This window comes from Gymnodraco acuticeps, unplaced genomic scaffold (genome assembly GCF_902827175.1).
Source record: "Gymnodraco acuticeps unplaced genomic scaffold, fGymAcu1.1, whole genome shotgun sequence".
NCBI classification, from domain to species: Eukaryota; Metazoa; Chordata; class Actinopteri; order Perciformes; family Bathydraconidae; genus Gymnodraco; species Gymnodraco acuticeps.
The window spans coordinates 111050-129643 of record NW_022989877.1 but is presented as its reverse complement, the minus strand read 5'-3'; the positions used below and the strand labels follow the sequence as shown (position 1 = coordinate 129643).

Genomic DNA, 18594 nt, shown 5'->3' with positions numbered 1-18594 from the left:
TAGAAACCAACTTTATTAACAATATTCCAACTTTGTGTTTTCTTGCCTTTTTTACTTGTTTCCCTCATGGGTTTTAACCTTGCATTATAAACCAAGTAGAATACATAATCACCCAAATCTTATTACCTAAAGCTTCTTTTTTTTATGTAGGAATTGATGGTCAATAGAATTAATTTAAATCAAATTAAACCTAATAATATAATTTATAAAAGGCAAAACTTTAATCATTTTTCAAAATGTACAGCAGATGAATTTGAATTAAACATCCCCAACCCGTGACCAGTATTTCAAATAACATAATATGGAACCATCCATGTTTTGTTTTTTGTGGCAATTGGATGAAATAACACCTTAAAAACATGAAGAAACTGGTCACATTTGAGTAAAACAGAAAGGTTAATAGGATATTTTTTAATTAATTTAACGACAACATTTCAAATGACCCCTCTTTTCCATAATATCAAAAAAAAATTGTGTTATTGTAAAATAAAAATAACTAATTAAAATTGACAAAATTGACCTATGCTGTAAAATTACCAATTGTATAGTTTCTAAATAGCGTGGGAACCTTTCAGGTCAATGTGTGTGTTGCAAATCCAGTACCAGACATATCATGTGTAGTCATATCAAATGGCCAAACTGTACCTCTTCACATCGAGTTCATCACTTCCACAGTGTGTGAATAAAGAAAACCACGATAACTGGCAGGAGAGGCTATTTATTTATTAATATTATGTACAATTATACCATCGTAAAGTCCAGATAATACATTGACAAAGTCAAAGTATGAATACTGGCTCCTGCTTTATTAAGATGTGTCTTATAATGCTTTTATTTTTTCACCCACCTTTTTTGAATCTCAGATCTTTTTTTTAATGTTAATTTAACTGTATCAATATTCTCTATTAATAATCCTTAAAGTGTATCTGAGGCACACAGGGAGAACATGAATAAAATAAGTGTAAAAAATAAAACAAGTAGAGCAGATGTACTGTGTGTGGGGGGTACGTATCTATAAAAACAGTGACTACATAATGTCTCGAGCCAGATGAAAATAAGAGTTGATATTCTCCTCTTTTTTCAGTGTCGATGGACTCACATGACTCTCTCCTCACTTCCTTCACATTAGTGTCGCAGAGATACATGTGCTACCGAGACAAAAATAGTACAGAAATGTTTTGTCTGAAGTGCATTTTGGACTTCATTGTAAACAAAGACAGAATTGTCCAATAACGTCTTCTCCCCTGTTTAACTGGAGGAGCAGTGTCTCGCAGGAAAAACTATGTGTGTGTGTGTGTGTGTGTGTGTGTGTGTGTGTGTGTGTGTGTGTGTGTGTGTGTGTGTGTGTGTGTGTGTGTGTGTGTGTGTGTGTGTGTGTGTGTGAATGAGCGTGTTAGACGTGTTAAAAGGCTTCAGGTCATAGTGGCATTTGTGTTTTTTTTTTATTTAAGCAACTGAAGATTCAACTGTTTTTGTCACATTTTTACATTTTACAGAATACGTGTGTGTGTTTGTGTGTGTGTGTGTGTGCATGTGCGGGTCTTTACTTAAATCAGCTGTAGGTAGTGTGCATGTGTGTGTGTGCGCGTGTGTGTATAAAGTCATACCTAAGTCATATATATTATGTACAGTACAATGTTGCAGTTTGTCTGTTGAATCTTACATACAGTGAATACAGGGTGCAAACTGTGTCCAAAGAAGGGAGCTGTGTGTGTGTGTGTGTGTGTGTGTGTGTGTGTGTGTGTGTGTGTGTGTGTGTGTGTGTGTGTGTGTGTGTGTGTGTGTGTGTGTGTGTGTGTGTGTGTGTGTGTGTGTGTGTGTGTGTGTGTGTGTGTGTGTGTGTGTGTGTGTGTGTGTGTGTTGCTGTCGGTGTGCACAGCTCAGTTCCAGATCTTGAGGAAGCTGTCCCAGGACCCGGTGCTCACCGCCATACCGTCATCCGTCACACCCAGACAGCTCACACGATTGTCATGGCCGGCCAGGACCCCTGCAGGGGGGACGGGGACAGACAAAAGAACACTTGTTACTCTAAAATGTTTTGCTCTCAAGACTGCGATGAAACGCTTTTGAACACATAGCGACCTTGTGTTTAGAACTGCGTTAACTTGCAACACATTTTGTTACAAAACAAGGCTCGAGACGTGTGAATCAACTGGTAGAAAACATTACTGTCACAGCTCCCTTCCTTTGTTTCCATATAGAGGACATATAACGCTCATTTACGGGTTCATATTAGTTAGAGCTTTGGGACCATTGACATGCACTAAAACCTGTATGCCACACTACAGAAAGGGAAAACCCCAAAAGTATAACAGGGCCTCTTTAATCCTCTTAGACGCCTTTTAAACAGACATTAGTTTCTCTTACAGTCGTGATAACGTTGTTTGGCTTCGAATGATGACGTTATGCCACTCGTGGTTAATTAAAAAACAAATAAAATCAAAAGAGGGCACCAGGTGTACTCTTACTTGGTATTTGAGTAAATAATTGCAGGTGAAGGTCAGAAACAGAGTTACCCCCTGATCCCACCGGAAGCGTCTGCGCTGCGGCTGCGCTGCGCTGCGACCTCCTCCTGCGTCATACTCATAACCCACCAGGCGCGTTTCAAAACGTTGCGGAAGCGGAGCGTCGTGTGTGCAGCCTCGCAGTTGTTGGATGAATGTTCCACTTCCTGCCTGCGCCGCGCTGTGCCGCTCGCTGCGCCGCGCTGCGTCAAAAATAGGATTCATCCTATATTTTAGAAATTCCTTGCGGCGAGGAGCTTCTGGGACGCTTCGAGCCGCGGCGCAGTGCGGCACAGTGGGTCTGGTGGAATAGCACCCATTGACTAGAGTGGCCGCGATCGCTAAAAACGCCGCAGCCGCAGCACAACGCAGCGCAGACGCTCCTGGTGGGATTAGGGGGTTAGTGTACAATGTGTTACATGTCCCTCTTACAACCCTAGTTTAGACGATTTTAAGATGCAAGTTGCAAAAAGAAACACAGTATACTAACTTTTGTAAAACTACTAATATTGTTGACGTCTAAACGGAGTGCCTCTACATTTAAAGTATTACTTTAGAGCAGGGGTATCCAAACTACGGCTCGGGGGCCAAACGCGGCCCGCGGACCATCTTGAATCGGCCCTCAGCAAGTTCAAAAGGTAAAATGGAATATGACCCACAAATGAAACTTGTGCTTGTCTTATATTGTACTTCTTGAATATAAATGTAAAAATATATTACACAGTAGTATTCATGACCACTTTTCAAATAAATTCAGTCAATTAAAGTTAGAAACATTTTAACATTTCCTTATTATAATCAATCTGAGGCTTCTGTTTTAAGGGATGAGCTGCCAGCACTCACAAGCATCATTTACCTACATTTGATTATTAACTTAACTTAACTTATAACTGAACCTATGAGGCGATATACCTCGAGTGAGCGGCCCAGCCCTTCGTATATTTTTCAGTATGTGGCCCTCGGTGAAAAAACACCCGGATTTAGAGCTACTCGTTGTCACCCACCTGCTCTGTCTCCCTTCATGGCGTCCCAGATGTTGCAGTTAAAGTCGTCGTAACCGGCCAGCAGCAGGCGGCCGGAGCGGGAGAAAGCCACGGAGGTGATGCCGCAGATGATGTTGTCATGGCAATAGAGGCTGAGCTCCTGGTCGGCACGGAGATCGAACAGCCTGCAGGTGGCGTCGTCCGAGCCGGTGGCGAAGGCGCTGCCGTTGGGAAAGAACTGAGGAGGAGGAGAAGAAGAAGAAGGATAAGAAGCAGGAAGAGAGGAAAAGGCCCAATTCCAAATGGACGCGCCAAGCCCTTTAGCTAGTGCACAGATTACAATCTTTGTAGTGGTCAAACGGTGGAACTACAACCTCCGTGTCTGCCCGTTACGTCATTGGACCAAATACTTTATCCCATTGACTTACATTGAGAAAGAGACGTCTGTAGTGTCTCAATTGATACTTTTTTTTTTGCATACTCAACTACAGAGTCTATTAGTACTATTAGGGCCTTGAAGTTGTAAAATGTGCTAAAATCTGTATCCGGAGTTATTTTACCTCTGCTTACATTTGACTGAGCCCGAGAGCAGGAGTTCGAAGGCGGAGCTTGAGGAAAACTCAAGTGCTCTATTGGCCCAGATATGGTACTTTAATGAACAAGGTCCCGCCTCCAACTGTATATCCAGCTCTCTTTATACCTCCATTGTTACAAGTGCTGTTAGAAACCCACTACTGTGGAGAGGGAAGTCTGCATTGGTCCTGACTTAACCACCTGACCATTAGTTCTATGCAAAAATTAATAGTAAACTGAAAATAAGATAAGATATTGAAATTTAAAGATGAAATTGTATTTTCATTTATTTAATTTGTTTTACTTACAATCATTTATTTGTGTCTAATCTAGAAAAGTTTGCATTTGAATGCAGGGGACCGTCGCAAAAACCAATCAGCTCGTAAACATCATGTAAAAAATGAAAATAAGTTTACAAAAAATGAAAATACCACTATAGATTTAGAGTTTTATTACAAATAATATATTAAATAAATACTTTTTTTTGTCCAGGTGATGCTGATTATTAACCGTTGTTGTGAAAAGTTACAACATTTCCTGTTTCTGCCAACGCCTCGCCTCAAAGAAGGAGCCTCATCAGCTGTGAGTGTGAGTACAGACAGAGTTTGGGGGAGTGTGTAGGGGGTCCGTTTGGAATTGGGCCTACGGAAATACTCTTAACAAGAGATGACAAGTAGGTAAGTCCTTGTTCTACGATTATCCTTAGCTACTCGCGTCTCTGCTCTCAGACTGAATCTGATCAATTGGAGAGATTTAAAACCAGAAATATGTTTTATTGTGGATCCTTCCACCTGTCATGTATGGGCTGTAACCTTTGTGGTGCATCCGTCCAGAATCAGATGGAGTCAGGATGTTCAGATATGGTGTTAATTGATAATCTTGTTAATCCTCTGGCGTGCTCCTAGTTTAAATCCCCCCCCCCCCAAAGCTGGAGACAAGACAGCGTGTGACGTCACTGCGAGACAAATCCTGGAACTGCTCTGTTGCTATGAGAGTCAGACGGAGGACAGGAGGGACACTTTAGACCACTAAGGATACCAGGCTTCTAATGTTAGTTAATAGACAGCACAAGGCAGCTTATTTTCTTTTTTTATCTCGTATATATTTAGATATTTAATTGGCTGGATGAAACTATATGTCTTAATATTGTTTTTATTTATTTTCTGTCAATATGTCATTCCCTTAGTTCGTTTTTCAATCAACTTTGTGGCTTAATTGTTTTTTTAATGGCAAATTAAAGACCATTAATGAGTCCAAGGTGATGTTTTTAAATGTGTTGTCAGTCCAAAACTAAAATATATTGTGTTTTAAATTAAATAAAACAGAGAAAAGCAGGAAATCTGAATTGCTGAAAAAAGCTAATTCTACCATTTGGACATTAATAAAAATATTTTAATGACCAAAATGTTATCAAATAAATTGTTCTATCTACCAATTGACTAATTAACGGGTCAACTATTCATGGTGATTTTTAACACCCCAATTGTTTGATTAAATACTACTTCCCATGATAAGTGAGCTTAACGTAAATAAGATAAGGATACATAAAAATAGTACGTATTTAGACAGTTTGGCCACAGAGCCACCTGCGTAAAAGAAAACGGAGAAAAGCAGGAAATCCTAATATTTCAGAAGCTGAAAACAGCTATTTCTACCATTTGGACTTTAAAAAAAATACATTAACGACCAATGTGTTATCAAATAAATGGTTTAATCCACCAATTGACTTATTGATGGGTTAATTTATCTTTGCAGCTCTAGTAAATCTTTCATATTTTGTATTAAATGTAGCATATCTTTTGATTTATGGTGATTTTAAAGACACCAATTGTTTGATTAAATAGTACTTTGCATGATAAGTGAACTGAACTTATATAAGATAAGGATAAATAATAAAAATAGTACGTATTGAGACAGTTTGGCCACAGAGCCACCGTGCCCTTTCACACTCACACAGATGGCGTTGATGTCCGACTCGAAGTGATGTTTTTAAATATGTTGTCAGTCCAAAACCAAAAGATAATGTGTTTAAAATGAAATAAAACAGAGAAAAGCAGGAAATCCTAATATTTCAGAAGCTGAAAACGGCCATTTCTACCATTTGAATAAATAAATAAATGTATTTCATTTTGCATTAAATGTAGCATATATTTTGATGTATGGTGATTTTTAAGACCCCAATTGTTTGATTAAATACTACTTCCCATGATAAGTGAATAGGATAAATAATAAAAATAGTACGTATTTAGAGAGTTTACCGTTTTTACGGTTAGGTACCGCAGCATCCGGATTAAAACCAGCACACTAAGGGACAGTTTCATCCCACAGGCCATAAGACTGACACCTGAACTTTTGAAAGAACATCCATAACATTAATCTGTCTGCAACTTATATCAATATTCCAATTACTGTATATAGACTATTCTGCACAATTTCTATTATATTCTATTTGATTTGATTTACTTGCACTATTATCTGTGTTATTGTGTTGCACTGTTGGACGAGCCTGTGACCTAAGATTTTCATTGATATATCCACACTGTAGCTATGAACACATGACAATAAAAGCCTTGAATCTTGAAAAAAGTTTGTAGTTTGGCCACTGCCCTTCCACACTCACACAGATGGCGTTGATGTCCGACTCGAGGGGATGTTTTTAAATATGCAGCTCTAGTCAATCTTTCATATTTTGTATTAAATATAGCATATCTTTTGATTTGGGGGATTTTTAAGACCCGAATTGTTTGATTAAACACTACTTCCCATGATAAATGAACTGAACTTATATAAGATAAGGATAAACAATAAAAATAGAAGGTATTTAGACAATTTGTAGTTTGGCCACTGCCCTTCCACACTCACACAGATGGCGTTGATGTCCGACTCGTGGCCCGTGAAGGTCTGCCGGCACATGCTGTCTCTGATGTCCCACAGTTTGACCGAGGCGTCGCAGGCTCCGGACACGAAGGTGCGCAGGTCGGGCGACAGAGACAGACTCATGACGTCTCCACTGTGGCCCGAGAACACTGTGGTCTGCTGACTCGTCTCGATGTCCCACAGTGCACTGGGGCAGAGAGAGGGCAGAGAGTTAGACACTGAGCAGAGTAGAAGAACATATGTATTTGCTTTTTAAATCTCTGTGGCTCACCAGGTGGTGTCTCCTGAACTCGTGATGATTTGATTGTCATCGATGAAACGGCAACATGACAGGTAACCTGAGAGAACAGAGGACAGGCGTCAGGGTGAGTTTTTGGGGGTTTTTCCCTTTCCTGTAGTGTGCTATTTGTTGTGCATGTAAATGGTCTGAAACGCCTCCATTGGACTCCTTTGTTAACTGTTTACTTCTGTTCTATCTAACCCTCGTGCTTCTATTGGCTATAGAGTGGCGAAGTCCCTCCCTTTCCGGTGGACCTCCATGGGACCTTATTTTGGAAAGATCATGTATTGAAGTCAATGGAGAGAGAAAGATTATCTTTTGATCCCGTTTGAATTGTGCAACGAATTACACATATGATGTTTGTCAATTTAAAAGATAATTTTGCAAGTCAAAAAAATACAAATGTGTCGTAAAACTGTGAAGTAACACTTTTTTTTGTGTGAAGCGCTCAATGAACTACATCTCTGGTCTTGCATACGTCACCAACACCAAGATGGCCGTTATGTTAGCACATTTCACCTCTTTCTTTCAGAATGAAGTGAAAAGTATTAAACGAGGTGAAAATCACTCCAAGTCTAGGCATGTTGAGAGCTGTGCATACACACAAGGGGAGTTAGTCGGTTCCGTAAGAGCCAGCATGCAGGACCGAGAATCTAGGATTTGTAGTCTTTCTAGTTGCGTATTTTTCATAGTCTTATATTTCAACAGTTTTAAGACATGGAAATGATTTTTTAAGATTGACAAACATCATATGTGTAATTCGTGGCACAATTCAAATGGGATCGAAAGATACGTTTTCTCTCCCCATTGACTTCAATACACAATTTTTCAGAAATAAGGTCCCATGGGTCGGAAGTAGATGGGCGTGACTTCGCCACTCTATCGCTCCCACACATTGTACCTGATAGACTAAGGGGCGGGACATCTCTAAGCAATTGACCAATCACAACAGAGCCGGCCAGCTAACCAATCAGAGCAGACTGGGCTCTGGTTTCAGACAGAGGGTGAAAAGAGGTGCTGCAGCACAGGCAGTATGAGAAAAATAAAGAGCTTTTTGAACATTAGAGCATGGAGACATGTCCCAGTAGAGACACTACATACTGATATGAACCTGAACACTAACATAATGTCCTCTTTAAGGGTAGTTGATAGTTGAGTGGAAGCTACTGTAATACAATAACCATGAAATAGGAATATGATGTAACAGTACACTGATTGTACAAAACATTAGGGGGAAAAGTGAATGTCATTTCCTGCATTTATATCAAACCATCAAATTATTTATTTATGATGGAGTTGGTTATTGAGCTTTCTGTTTTGTTGATCTTGACACCCGATACTTCATGACAATAACACAGTCTTTCCCTCAAAGAGCACGGTCGTTCGAAGACTATGAGCACCAAGAGAATCTGTTTCATTGGTCTTTATTGTTGCTGGTCGTTTTTTAATAGCATATTATAATTCCCATAGTTGTAAAACATTGGCGTCTTTTTATGATGCATTAATCACTATTTTAATCAAATGTAATGTTAATATAATTGCTCTTAGAAATACATTTTAACACTAAAGCATGCACAAAAAGGCAATGTGTGACCCGCAGTTATAACGTATTATACAACTTGAATCTTAAATGCTTTATGATTATTGTTATAACACAGTAAGAGAACATATGAGTGCTAATTACTATAATTATACGGTGCTATAAGCAGATTACAAGTCATTTTAAGTATGTGCATACTGTATAATGGACTTAGAAAGTGTTACATATTTTAAAAACCTTTCAAATTCTTTACAAATAGGTAATTGCAGCGTCATCTTGATATAAAGTCACAACCTATTTTGTGAATGACGTTCAGCAGCTACAGTGTCACAGTGGAGTCTCGCAGACGGGAGTTGATGTCTCAGCTCATTAAGATGCCGCTGCCCTGCGATTAATTAACCATGTAAATTAAATCTTCATTGTTTAGGGGTTTTGGGAGCGGAGCTTTCCCACGAGGCCGAGGCACTGCTGCTCGCTCTACTGAAACATCGCATCAATTTGACTCGCAGGGAGGGTTGAACTCCAGGAGAAGTGGGTTTTAGAGCGCCATGTTTCTCACCTGTGTGGCCAGGTAGCTCCCTGCTGACCCTCACGTTGCCCTCGCGAGTCTTCAGGCAGTAGATGGAGCAGATGTTGTCCAGGCCTCCGCAGGCCACGTAGTTCCCAGAGGGGGCGTACGCACAGGTCATCACCCAGGAGGAGCGCAAAGGGATTGCGTGTATCTAAGGAGGCATTAATACACGTTTAACTAGTCAAAATGTAAAGGTCTCCTATTATACTGTTTTTCATCAATATAGTATAGGTCTCAGATATATACAAAACATGTTTCTGAAGTGTTTGGCTCCAAACACCAAACAGATCATTGCAGCATCCCATCTCTGTTTCAGCCCTGTTTCAAAAGTGCTGATTCTCTGTCTGTTACTTTAGATGAAAATAAGGAGCCCCTCCCCACGCCCCTCTGAGAGAGATTTGGTTAAAAAGAACACAAAAGGCGCGTTCACACCAAGTACTTTCCCCCGGAACTTTTATTTCCTGGAACTATCTAGTAAATCGCGTTCACACTGGAATATGTCCCTGAGGGAGGATTAGGCAAATGAAGCCGCTGACGTCACTTCTTCTTCTTCTTCTGCTTTGGGTTTACTGGCAGGCCGCAAACAACTTCCCGGAGTTGGGTACTGGCTTCAGTAGAAGCAGCTGGGACTACCAGCAGCGAACTACTGAAGCCTTCCGAGTAAATCACCAGAACGCCGACACCTCCTCATCTCTCTGAGTCTCTCTGCGTTTGTGCGCTGGGCTAATGCTAATAATGCTAATGCGAGCAAATAAAATGGCGGCTTCACAAAACTTTTCTGAGTTTTCCGGGGTGTGGTTTGCAATTCCCCCAGCCAATCAGAAATTGGAACCTTTTTCTCCCCAGGAAAGTCCCTGCTCTCTAGCAGGCACTAAAAAGGGGTGAAAAGGTTCGCAAAAAAAGTTCTAGTTCCAGGTTTTTTTGGTGTGAATGCAAATCCCAGGAAATATCGGAACTATTCCTGGGGAAAAGTACTCCGGTGTGAAAGAGCCTAGTGGTGCTCTAGGAGGAGATTCAGGTGATAAGGTGGGGGGGGGTTACCTTGGTTGGTGATTGGCTAATGGTTACACGATGGTTAATCGTTATGACATCATAAAGTGGCCGAAATCTGATCAGCTCATTTTCAGACAGGTTTTTATATAAATGGATCAGGACAAAAAGAGAGAGAATCTTTGTTCCTGAAACTTTCAGAGTCTCTTTACACAGAGGGGACACATGTTGATGTAGAAGAGACGAGACATAAGAAGAGGGGACACATGTTGATGTAGAAGAGACATGAAGAAGAGGGGACACATGTTGATGTAGAAGAGACATGAAGAAGAGGGGACACATGTTGATGTAGAAGAGACATGAAGAAGAGGGGACACATGTTGATGTAGAAGAGACATGAAGAAGAGGGGACACATGTTGATGTAGAAGAGACATGAAGAAGAGGGGACACATGTTGATGTAGAAGAGACATGAGGAAGAGGGGACACATGTTGATGTAGAAGAGACATGGAGAAGAGGGGACACATGTTGATGTAGAAGAGACATGAAGAAGAGGGGACACATGTTGATGTAGAAGAGACATGAGGAAGAGGGGACACATGTTGATGTAGAAGAGACATGAAGAAGAGGGGACACATGTTGATGTAGAAGAGACATGAAAAAGTGGATTCTGCATAATAGGTGATCTTTAATAAGAGCATAGGTTTTGTTAACATTGAAAACATAATGTCCCTTGTAATGCAAGAATATGTCAGCATCGGTTACAAAATGAGTAAACCGCACTCCTAAGAGAGAAGGACTTTACTCCACTTTGATATCCAGTTGGAACGGAGGCCGAGTGTGATTATTTATCCAGCTGATAAGCAGAATAATTCAGCTGACTTTACCTTGTTAGTGGTGTAGCTGTCCCACACGATCAGTTTTCCATCTTGAGAGGCACTAACCAGAAGCCTGTGGAGAGCAAACATACCTTATCTGTCAATGGACATATAACACTGTTGACTCTCAGTTAAAACACCTGTCTTCCACATTGACAAGTCCACTAGTACAGCCAAAATGTAGAAAGATGGAAAGGTTTACCGTAGATATTTCAGCACCGTTCATGGGCAGATTAGCCTCTTTTTTTGTGTGTTTGTGGCCTTACAAAGTCATTTTGTGCCTTTGTGGTTGTTTCCTTTGGCTGTCTTTGCAGCTGTTCTCTTTTTATATTTTTTTGTAGTTTCTTTTAGGTCATTTTGAGTCTGTTCCCGGTTGGTACATGTCTCTCTCTCAAGACATTGTGTGGGTAAAGGCCACACAATGCCTAACAACAGCTTTTGTGCTATTTAAAGGTGGGGTAGGTAATTTTGGAGAAACCAGCTTGAGTGCGCTAGAATTTGAAAATACACAGCCGTAAAAAAATAAGCCACTTCCTTACAGAGCCCCTCCTCCAACACACACGAACGCGCACATGACCAATGAGGGCACGAGATAAGTTTGTGCACAGATGGAAGGCTGACAGGCAGGTAGGCCATCCAGTTACTTTAGCCGGCTCAGATGATTGGTCGTGCTTTTTACAGCGCCACGGCTTCCAGAGATGACGTTTTTTAATGGATTTGTTGTCAAAGCACTAAAGATATTCATTGCTATCGGGATGTTAAGAGCATTCCATGGAATATAACAAAAAGTGTATCTCGAGCCGGTTTCTCAAACTTACCTATCCCACCTTTAAGTGTAGTGTATAGTACTGAACCTAAAACTGCTACAACATGTTAAAAAACCATCACTTTGAGCTAAATGCTAATATTATCTCTCTAATGATAATTCCACAATGCTGAATCAGGTGTAATGTTTACCATGTTCACCATTCAGTGTGTGTTAGCATGCTAACATTAGCTAATTAGCACTTAGCACAAAGAACAGTGCAGGCAAAGACTTGGCTTAGATTTAGCTTAGACTAACACTTTTAGGCACAGCTAGTTTAGGCTACAGTTCAGTAAGGTTATTAAATGAAGTATTGTTTCTCTGTTGTATATTTAAATGTATTATAAACATATAATTGAACATGTTCTGTATAGTATGGACTTACTTTGAGTCAGTGCCCCAGTGCATGGCGTAGATCTTAGCGAGATGGCCTCGGAGGGTGCGCCTCGTCCGCATCTGGATCCGCCCCACAGGATCCAGACCAGCAGTTATCTGGGTTAGAGAGCAGAGGTTAATCAAACAATTACACCTTCACCCTCCATCATTTTTTAATTGATAATTGAGTTCCAAGGTCCAGAGTGAAACTTGGGATTCTAACAAAATGGTGAAAACCTGAGGACAAAACCCCACACAGGGACATCTAGAAAGTCATGCCAAGTTAGATGATATGAATGCATAGAGATGTAAAAACTAATGTTATAAATGAATGGTTAAACCTCATGTTACTCTGGTGATAATGTGGGTGGGAGCCGGTATAACTAACAATAACTCATCATGTATTTTTTACAAATTGTGCATGCCAAATTCAATAGCGTACACATTTTTTAACCTTCAAGGTCTTTAAAACCAAATGTAGTTTTACCTTTGGTTTAAGGTATCATGTTTCCATACTAATGGTCACCAAACCAATGGTTATCACTAAAATCAAGCTTCCCTTAAACATGTATAGATATTCATGATAGCTATACTTGGATCATTTGCACTTACCTGTGTCAGGGTTGAGTCTCCACATGCTTTCCTGGCATCCTAATAGACAAGGGATCATAGGATGAAACAAATACATTTCAAACCATGTGAATATCAGCATTATCTATACGAACATTAAAAACTGTAAAAACCATTTGGACTTACTCGTATCTGGTCCTAAGCTGCTCAGCCTCCTGGCGAAGTTGCTCCAACTCACTCATTTTGGATTTTTCAAGCTGTCACCTGTTAGTGGGAAGAGTTCAAATATCAGACTCTGATATACATCGAGCATAATCTCGGAATTAATACAAATAACTGCAGATGTATAAGTGAGGCCAATTTGGGATTAGCATAGTTTCATGCTGCCATAATCCATGAGTCCACTTTCATCGAAAATGAATCAATTAAGTAAAATAAATGACTTAAAATACAGTCTGCCATTGATTTGAGATTAAAAAACAAAAAATGCATTTTAATCTCTAAGGTTTACTGAACCCACACAGTGAGAAAAAACCTTGTAATCTGTTTACAGCTGTGCAACCATGCCTAGTTAAACTGAGGAGAATAATCTGTAATGACTAAACTGCTATCGAGCAGCCAGCATCGCTACCAGGCAGCAGAAACTGAGCGAACACTCCCTTTGAGGCTGAGGGAGAGCGTAACACTATACAGGTCGTGTGTCAAGTCAGAACTTGTGCTAATGCTGGACACACTCATCTTTATCTCATCTGAACGCTGTGGTTTCTTACAAATGAACATGGCAGGAGATGTTTCATTTAGCTACGGGCCAACTGAGGTCATGCAAATACTGTACATCACATCCAATATGAAGGCAGCATATCCTGTCCCTGATATGAGCACAGTTACTCATTCAAAGAGGGAGCCTCTATTTGCATTTGTGCAGCAATTCAAATCCTCAGCAAACATGCATACAGTGCACAGCGAAAAGGAAGAGCAATTAGCTACAGTAGGTCACTGTTCCCTGGAGGGACCTGCGACCAGATGGATCACACGGCACTAATGGACGCCAAAAGGGGTGCATCATGGGTCTCAGTCTCCTGGCACAGCTGCTCATTTAGCCAATGAGGAGGAGAAAGGCTGAGGGGGGGTGATGATGCATCAGAGGATCAGGCCTGGATGGGTCCAGCCAGATGCTCGATGGCATGTTTTGTCGCCTGCGAGCATCGACTGGAGGGCGAGCAGATTTGTGCTGAAGTCATGCCAATGGTAGAAAAAGACACACATCATATAGACTCCACCTGCACTGATGCATGGCTGAGTAGCTGAGCATACATGATGATGCTGATGAGGGGGGTTAGAATAAAGCTGTGATTACAGAGTCCTGGCCTTTAAAGAGCATATTTTATAACACAAGGAGAGAAAGAACATGATGCCATAGTGTGACTGGCCCCACCCCTTCAAGATGCACATCTGATGTGGAGCTACACCACCATGGCAGTGCCTCCATCTGCAGCTGGAGGAGATGCAGAGCCCACACATCACTGTATGTTAGAGTAAATGTTAATGTCAAGAGAAACGGTGCAGATCCCAGGTTAACACATGCAGGCCTGGGAGCTCCGCACGGAAATAAAACCGCAGTAAAAGAAAGAAGCCTCGATCCAAATATATATCAATAAATATATATAGGATGTGCTCCATAACGATGTTCATTTCACCGTCTGCAGCATTAACACTCGTCCTAGTGTATTTAAATAGGAGGACAGGCCCCGTGAATGCATGCTACATCACATATTGATCAGGGAAGGCCTTGGCCACATCTTGTTTCAGATGCTCAGCTCCTAAAATGCGGATGTAGCTAAATTAATTTAGTCGAAATGATGCCACGAATAGGCACATCATCACCCAGCCATTTTACCCTCAATAGGCCGGCCTACATCAGCCTGTCACAAGCGTTTCATAATGGGTGGCTACCTGTTAATTCTCCCGATGATTTGCTGCTTTTTCCCCCTCTGCCGTTACAAAAAAAACCGAAGGCAGCGTCCCCACAAAAAAAATCCGCTGGAGGATTTAGTCTTTTCTGCTCATTAAAAAAATGAGATCCACTTAAAGCTCCGTGTGTCACGATTAGGCTATTTCCAAATCCTTCAGCGAACAGGCAAACGCAGGAGGGCTACACACATTTCCATTTCTCTGCTGTGGTGGAGCCTGCTGAAAAAAGATGAAATCTGCTGCTGTGTTGCCGTTTCTCCTCGAAAAGTTTTTTTTTTTTTCACGCCCGATCAGTTAACAAACACATCTTTGTCCAAATGCGACGTAAACAAACACAATTGAGCAGCTCGGTCCCCTGGCCCACATCAAGCACTGTCCATTAAATACTATTCAGTCCGTTTTACTCCGATTCTGCTTCTTGTGACGTTATCCTCGTTTCCTTCCTCTCTTTGGTTTCCTCCTCCCTCTGCCGACACTTCATCAGGACAACCGCCTCCGAGCCTACAATGAATTACTGAGGGAAGATCTGCCTCACATAGGAGAATAAGAGCATTAGAAAAGGATAATGGCTGCAAGAAACCATCCCATCAGAAGATCTACTGCATGTATTTTCTGTCAGTAATGAGAGGCATGTCGGTCAGAGATCCACACGGTTCCTGTTTTCTCTCCTCTGAATATCATCATTCAGAAACAGGCAGATCACGCGGTGGGCGATTGCAAAAAAAGGGTTCTCAAATCAGGACATGAAGCATGTTTCAACCACACCCATCTATTAACAGTGGCGTAGAGTAACTAAGTAGATGTACTCAAGTACTGTACTTAGGTACAATTTTTAGATACTCGTACTTTCCATTGTATGCTACTTCTACTCCACTACAATTCATAGGTAAATGGTGTACTTTTACTCCACTACATGTAATACCTTTAGCTGCTTTACAGATTAGGATGATAATGATGTGAAATAAGTAATCAGACTTTAGTTGCACCTGGAGTAAATTCACAAGCTACCCTGCAGTATACAAAGTCAAAACTAGCTGCACCTTTACCAGCTTTGAGAACACTTTAATGATGAATAATTATAAAAGATATCATATATTATTCTGAAATGGACCAATCTGCAGAATGAGGTACTTTAAGTATATGTTGATGCTAATAGCTTAGTACTTTAACATTTTGAATGCAGGTGTTTAACTTGTAACCGAGTATTCCTACACCCTGGTACTTCTACTTACTCAAGTACAAGATCTGAGTACTTCTCCCATCTCTGGTATCCTCTTCACTTTACAGAATAGAATATATTCAACACTATGGTTACTGCACAGAGTGCAAGTACTAAGACAACGACATGCAGTAAGCATCTAAACAGAAGTGCGAAAGAAGCAGTAAAGTGCAGTGTTATTCAGTACTGTACATACAACAGATATAAAGAGTTGTATTTACAGAATGAACAGTACGTATACAACACAGTATAGAAATTGAATACACTATAGAGCAGGTATAAATATTTAAACAATTATTGACGCGTTTAAATACTATGAATAAATATGAGTCAGCTTTAGAAGATACAGTTCAATGGGCCTACATCCGGCTTTTCCAGTGATTTTGGAGGTCAAATGAACAAGAGAGCAGAGCATGAACAGATGACCTGATGTTTGGATCAGGTGACATCTTGCACTTTCTCTACTGTATACTGAAACTGATTCCCTCAGTGAGTCTGGAGCCTTGGGGAGATTTTAGATGGGAAGTAATGCATATTAAATTAATTGGATTGGATGTAATTCAGAAATTCACCCAATATTACTGCACAAGAGTGGGTTATCCTGTTATTCTGTTGATCTCTATCTATGTCTATCTATCAATATCTATCTATCTATCTATCCATCTATCTATCTATCTATCTATCTATCTATCTATCTATCTATCTATCTATCTATCTATCTATTATCTATCTATCTATCTATCTATTATCTATCTATTATCTATCTATTATCTATCTATCTATTATCTATCTCTCTCTCTCTCTCTCTCTATCTCTCTCTATCTATCTATCTATCTATCTATTATCTATCCATCTATCCACTTATCTATCTATTATCTATCTCTCTATCTATGTCTATCTATCAATATATATCCATCTATCCATCTATCTATCTATTATCTATCTATCTATCCATCTATCCATCTATCTATCTATATATCTATCTCTCTATCTATTTATCTATTATCTATCTATCTATTATCTATCTATCTATTATCTATCTATCTATTATCTATCTATCTATCTATCTATCTCTCTCTCTCTATCTCTCTCTCTATCTCTCTCTCTATCTATCTATCTATCTATTATCTATCTATCTAACTATCTATCTCTCTCTCTCTATCTCTCTCTCTCTATCTATCTATCTATCTATCTATTATCTATCTAACTATCTATCTCTCTCTCTCTATCTCTCTCTATCTCTCTCTCTATCTATCTATCTATTATCTATCTATCTATCTATCCACTTATCTATCTATTATCTATCTCTCTATCTCTCTCTCTATCTATCTATCCATCTCTCTATCTATTATCTATCTATCCATCTATCTATCCATCTATCTATCTGTGAATCTCACTTTGTAATTGTAAAATGTTCTAAACAAAAAATTAAAATCTAATATTTATTTCACTCTTCCAGTCTGTGATGGGTGTTACGTTTCAACAGTCAAGATAATAGACAGGCACATTATTAACCTGACACTGTATTTCTCTATGCAAATGTTTGGGCCCAGAGTATATTACACTTTTGCATGTGTAGCATTGGCATTATAGCGTTACAGAGTAATGGAAACCATTTGTCGCAGAGCTTGCAAAGTAAAATTGTGGAGATGCTAACTAACAATTGGTAAACTGTAAATAGACCCTGCCCTCCTTAACCTCACACATTAATATCATACAATCCCTATCATGCCCTTGTTTGATTTAGTTCTGTGTGTTTTCCTGGAAGAGAATGGATGCAGGCTTACACAGACTTCAAATTGTTTGCACATAACACAACATTTCCCACATTTTACCATTGTACACTATCATGCGTACCATTGTATACCATAGTAGTACCGGTAACTCAGAAATGGGTAAATACTGCAGTAAATCAGATCGTATTACCATTGTATGTTATATTATGTTTCAATTCAACATGTTAAATAATACAAATAAATCAAGTTAGTATTCTTCATTTGCCTCAGTCCAGTATTTTATTTGATGTACCATTGCATTCTACAGTATCTACTGTTACACGTACAAGTACCATGGTATTTTTGACAATGCTATGGTATTTGTAAAACATTTTAGTAGTACCATGGTGCATCCACAGTATATTTGATAGGTCCTGTTCCATAGCACATACTGTTTCCTGATGTGGTGGATCATCAATAGATCAATCAAAGTCTATTTATATAGCCAACATGTCACACCGTACAAGGAAACCCTCCCAAAGAAAGATCACAGTTAATGGGGGGAAATTGAAGAAACCTTGGAGTGAGCAACAGAGGATGATCCCTCTCCCAGGACGGACAGACGTGCAATGGATGTTGTGTGTACATTAAAAAGATAACACTTTACAACATAGGTAGTCCAAATGCTTGAAAATGCAAGTGTCTTTAAATAAGAAGAAGATGAATCCAGTTGGATGTCAACA

At 39.8% G+C, this 18594-nt stretch overlaps 1 protein-coding gene across 1 annotated transcript; it reads right to left on the bottom strand.

Annotated features, from left to right (window-relative positions):
• Nucleotides 1-396: 396 nt before the first annotated feature.
• On the bottom strand, nucleotides 397-15601 carry gnb2 (guanine nucleotide binding protein (G protein), beta polypeptide 2). The gene is made up of 10 exons (XM_034198140.1): nucleotides 14900-15601; nucleotides 13133-13210; nucleotides 12989-13027; nucleotides 12387-12493; nucleotides 11206-11269; nucleotides 9317-9479; nucleotides 7209-7275; nucleotides 6923-7124; nucleotides 3509-3725; nucleotides 397-1987 (listed from the first exon to the last, which is right to left on the bottom strand). Exons 4-10 carry the CDS (start codon nucleotides 12455-12457, stop codon nucleotides 1881-1883), a joined length of 891 nt encoding a protein of 296 aa, XP_034054031.1. The 5' UTR covers nucleotides 12458-12493; nucleotides 12989-13027; nucleotides 13133-13210; nucleotides 14900-15601; the 3' UTR covers nucleotides 397-1880.
• Nucleotides 15602-18594: the final 2993 nt, after the last annotated feature.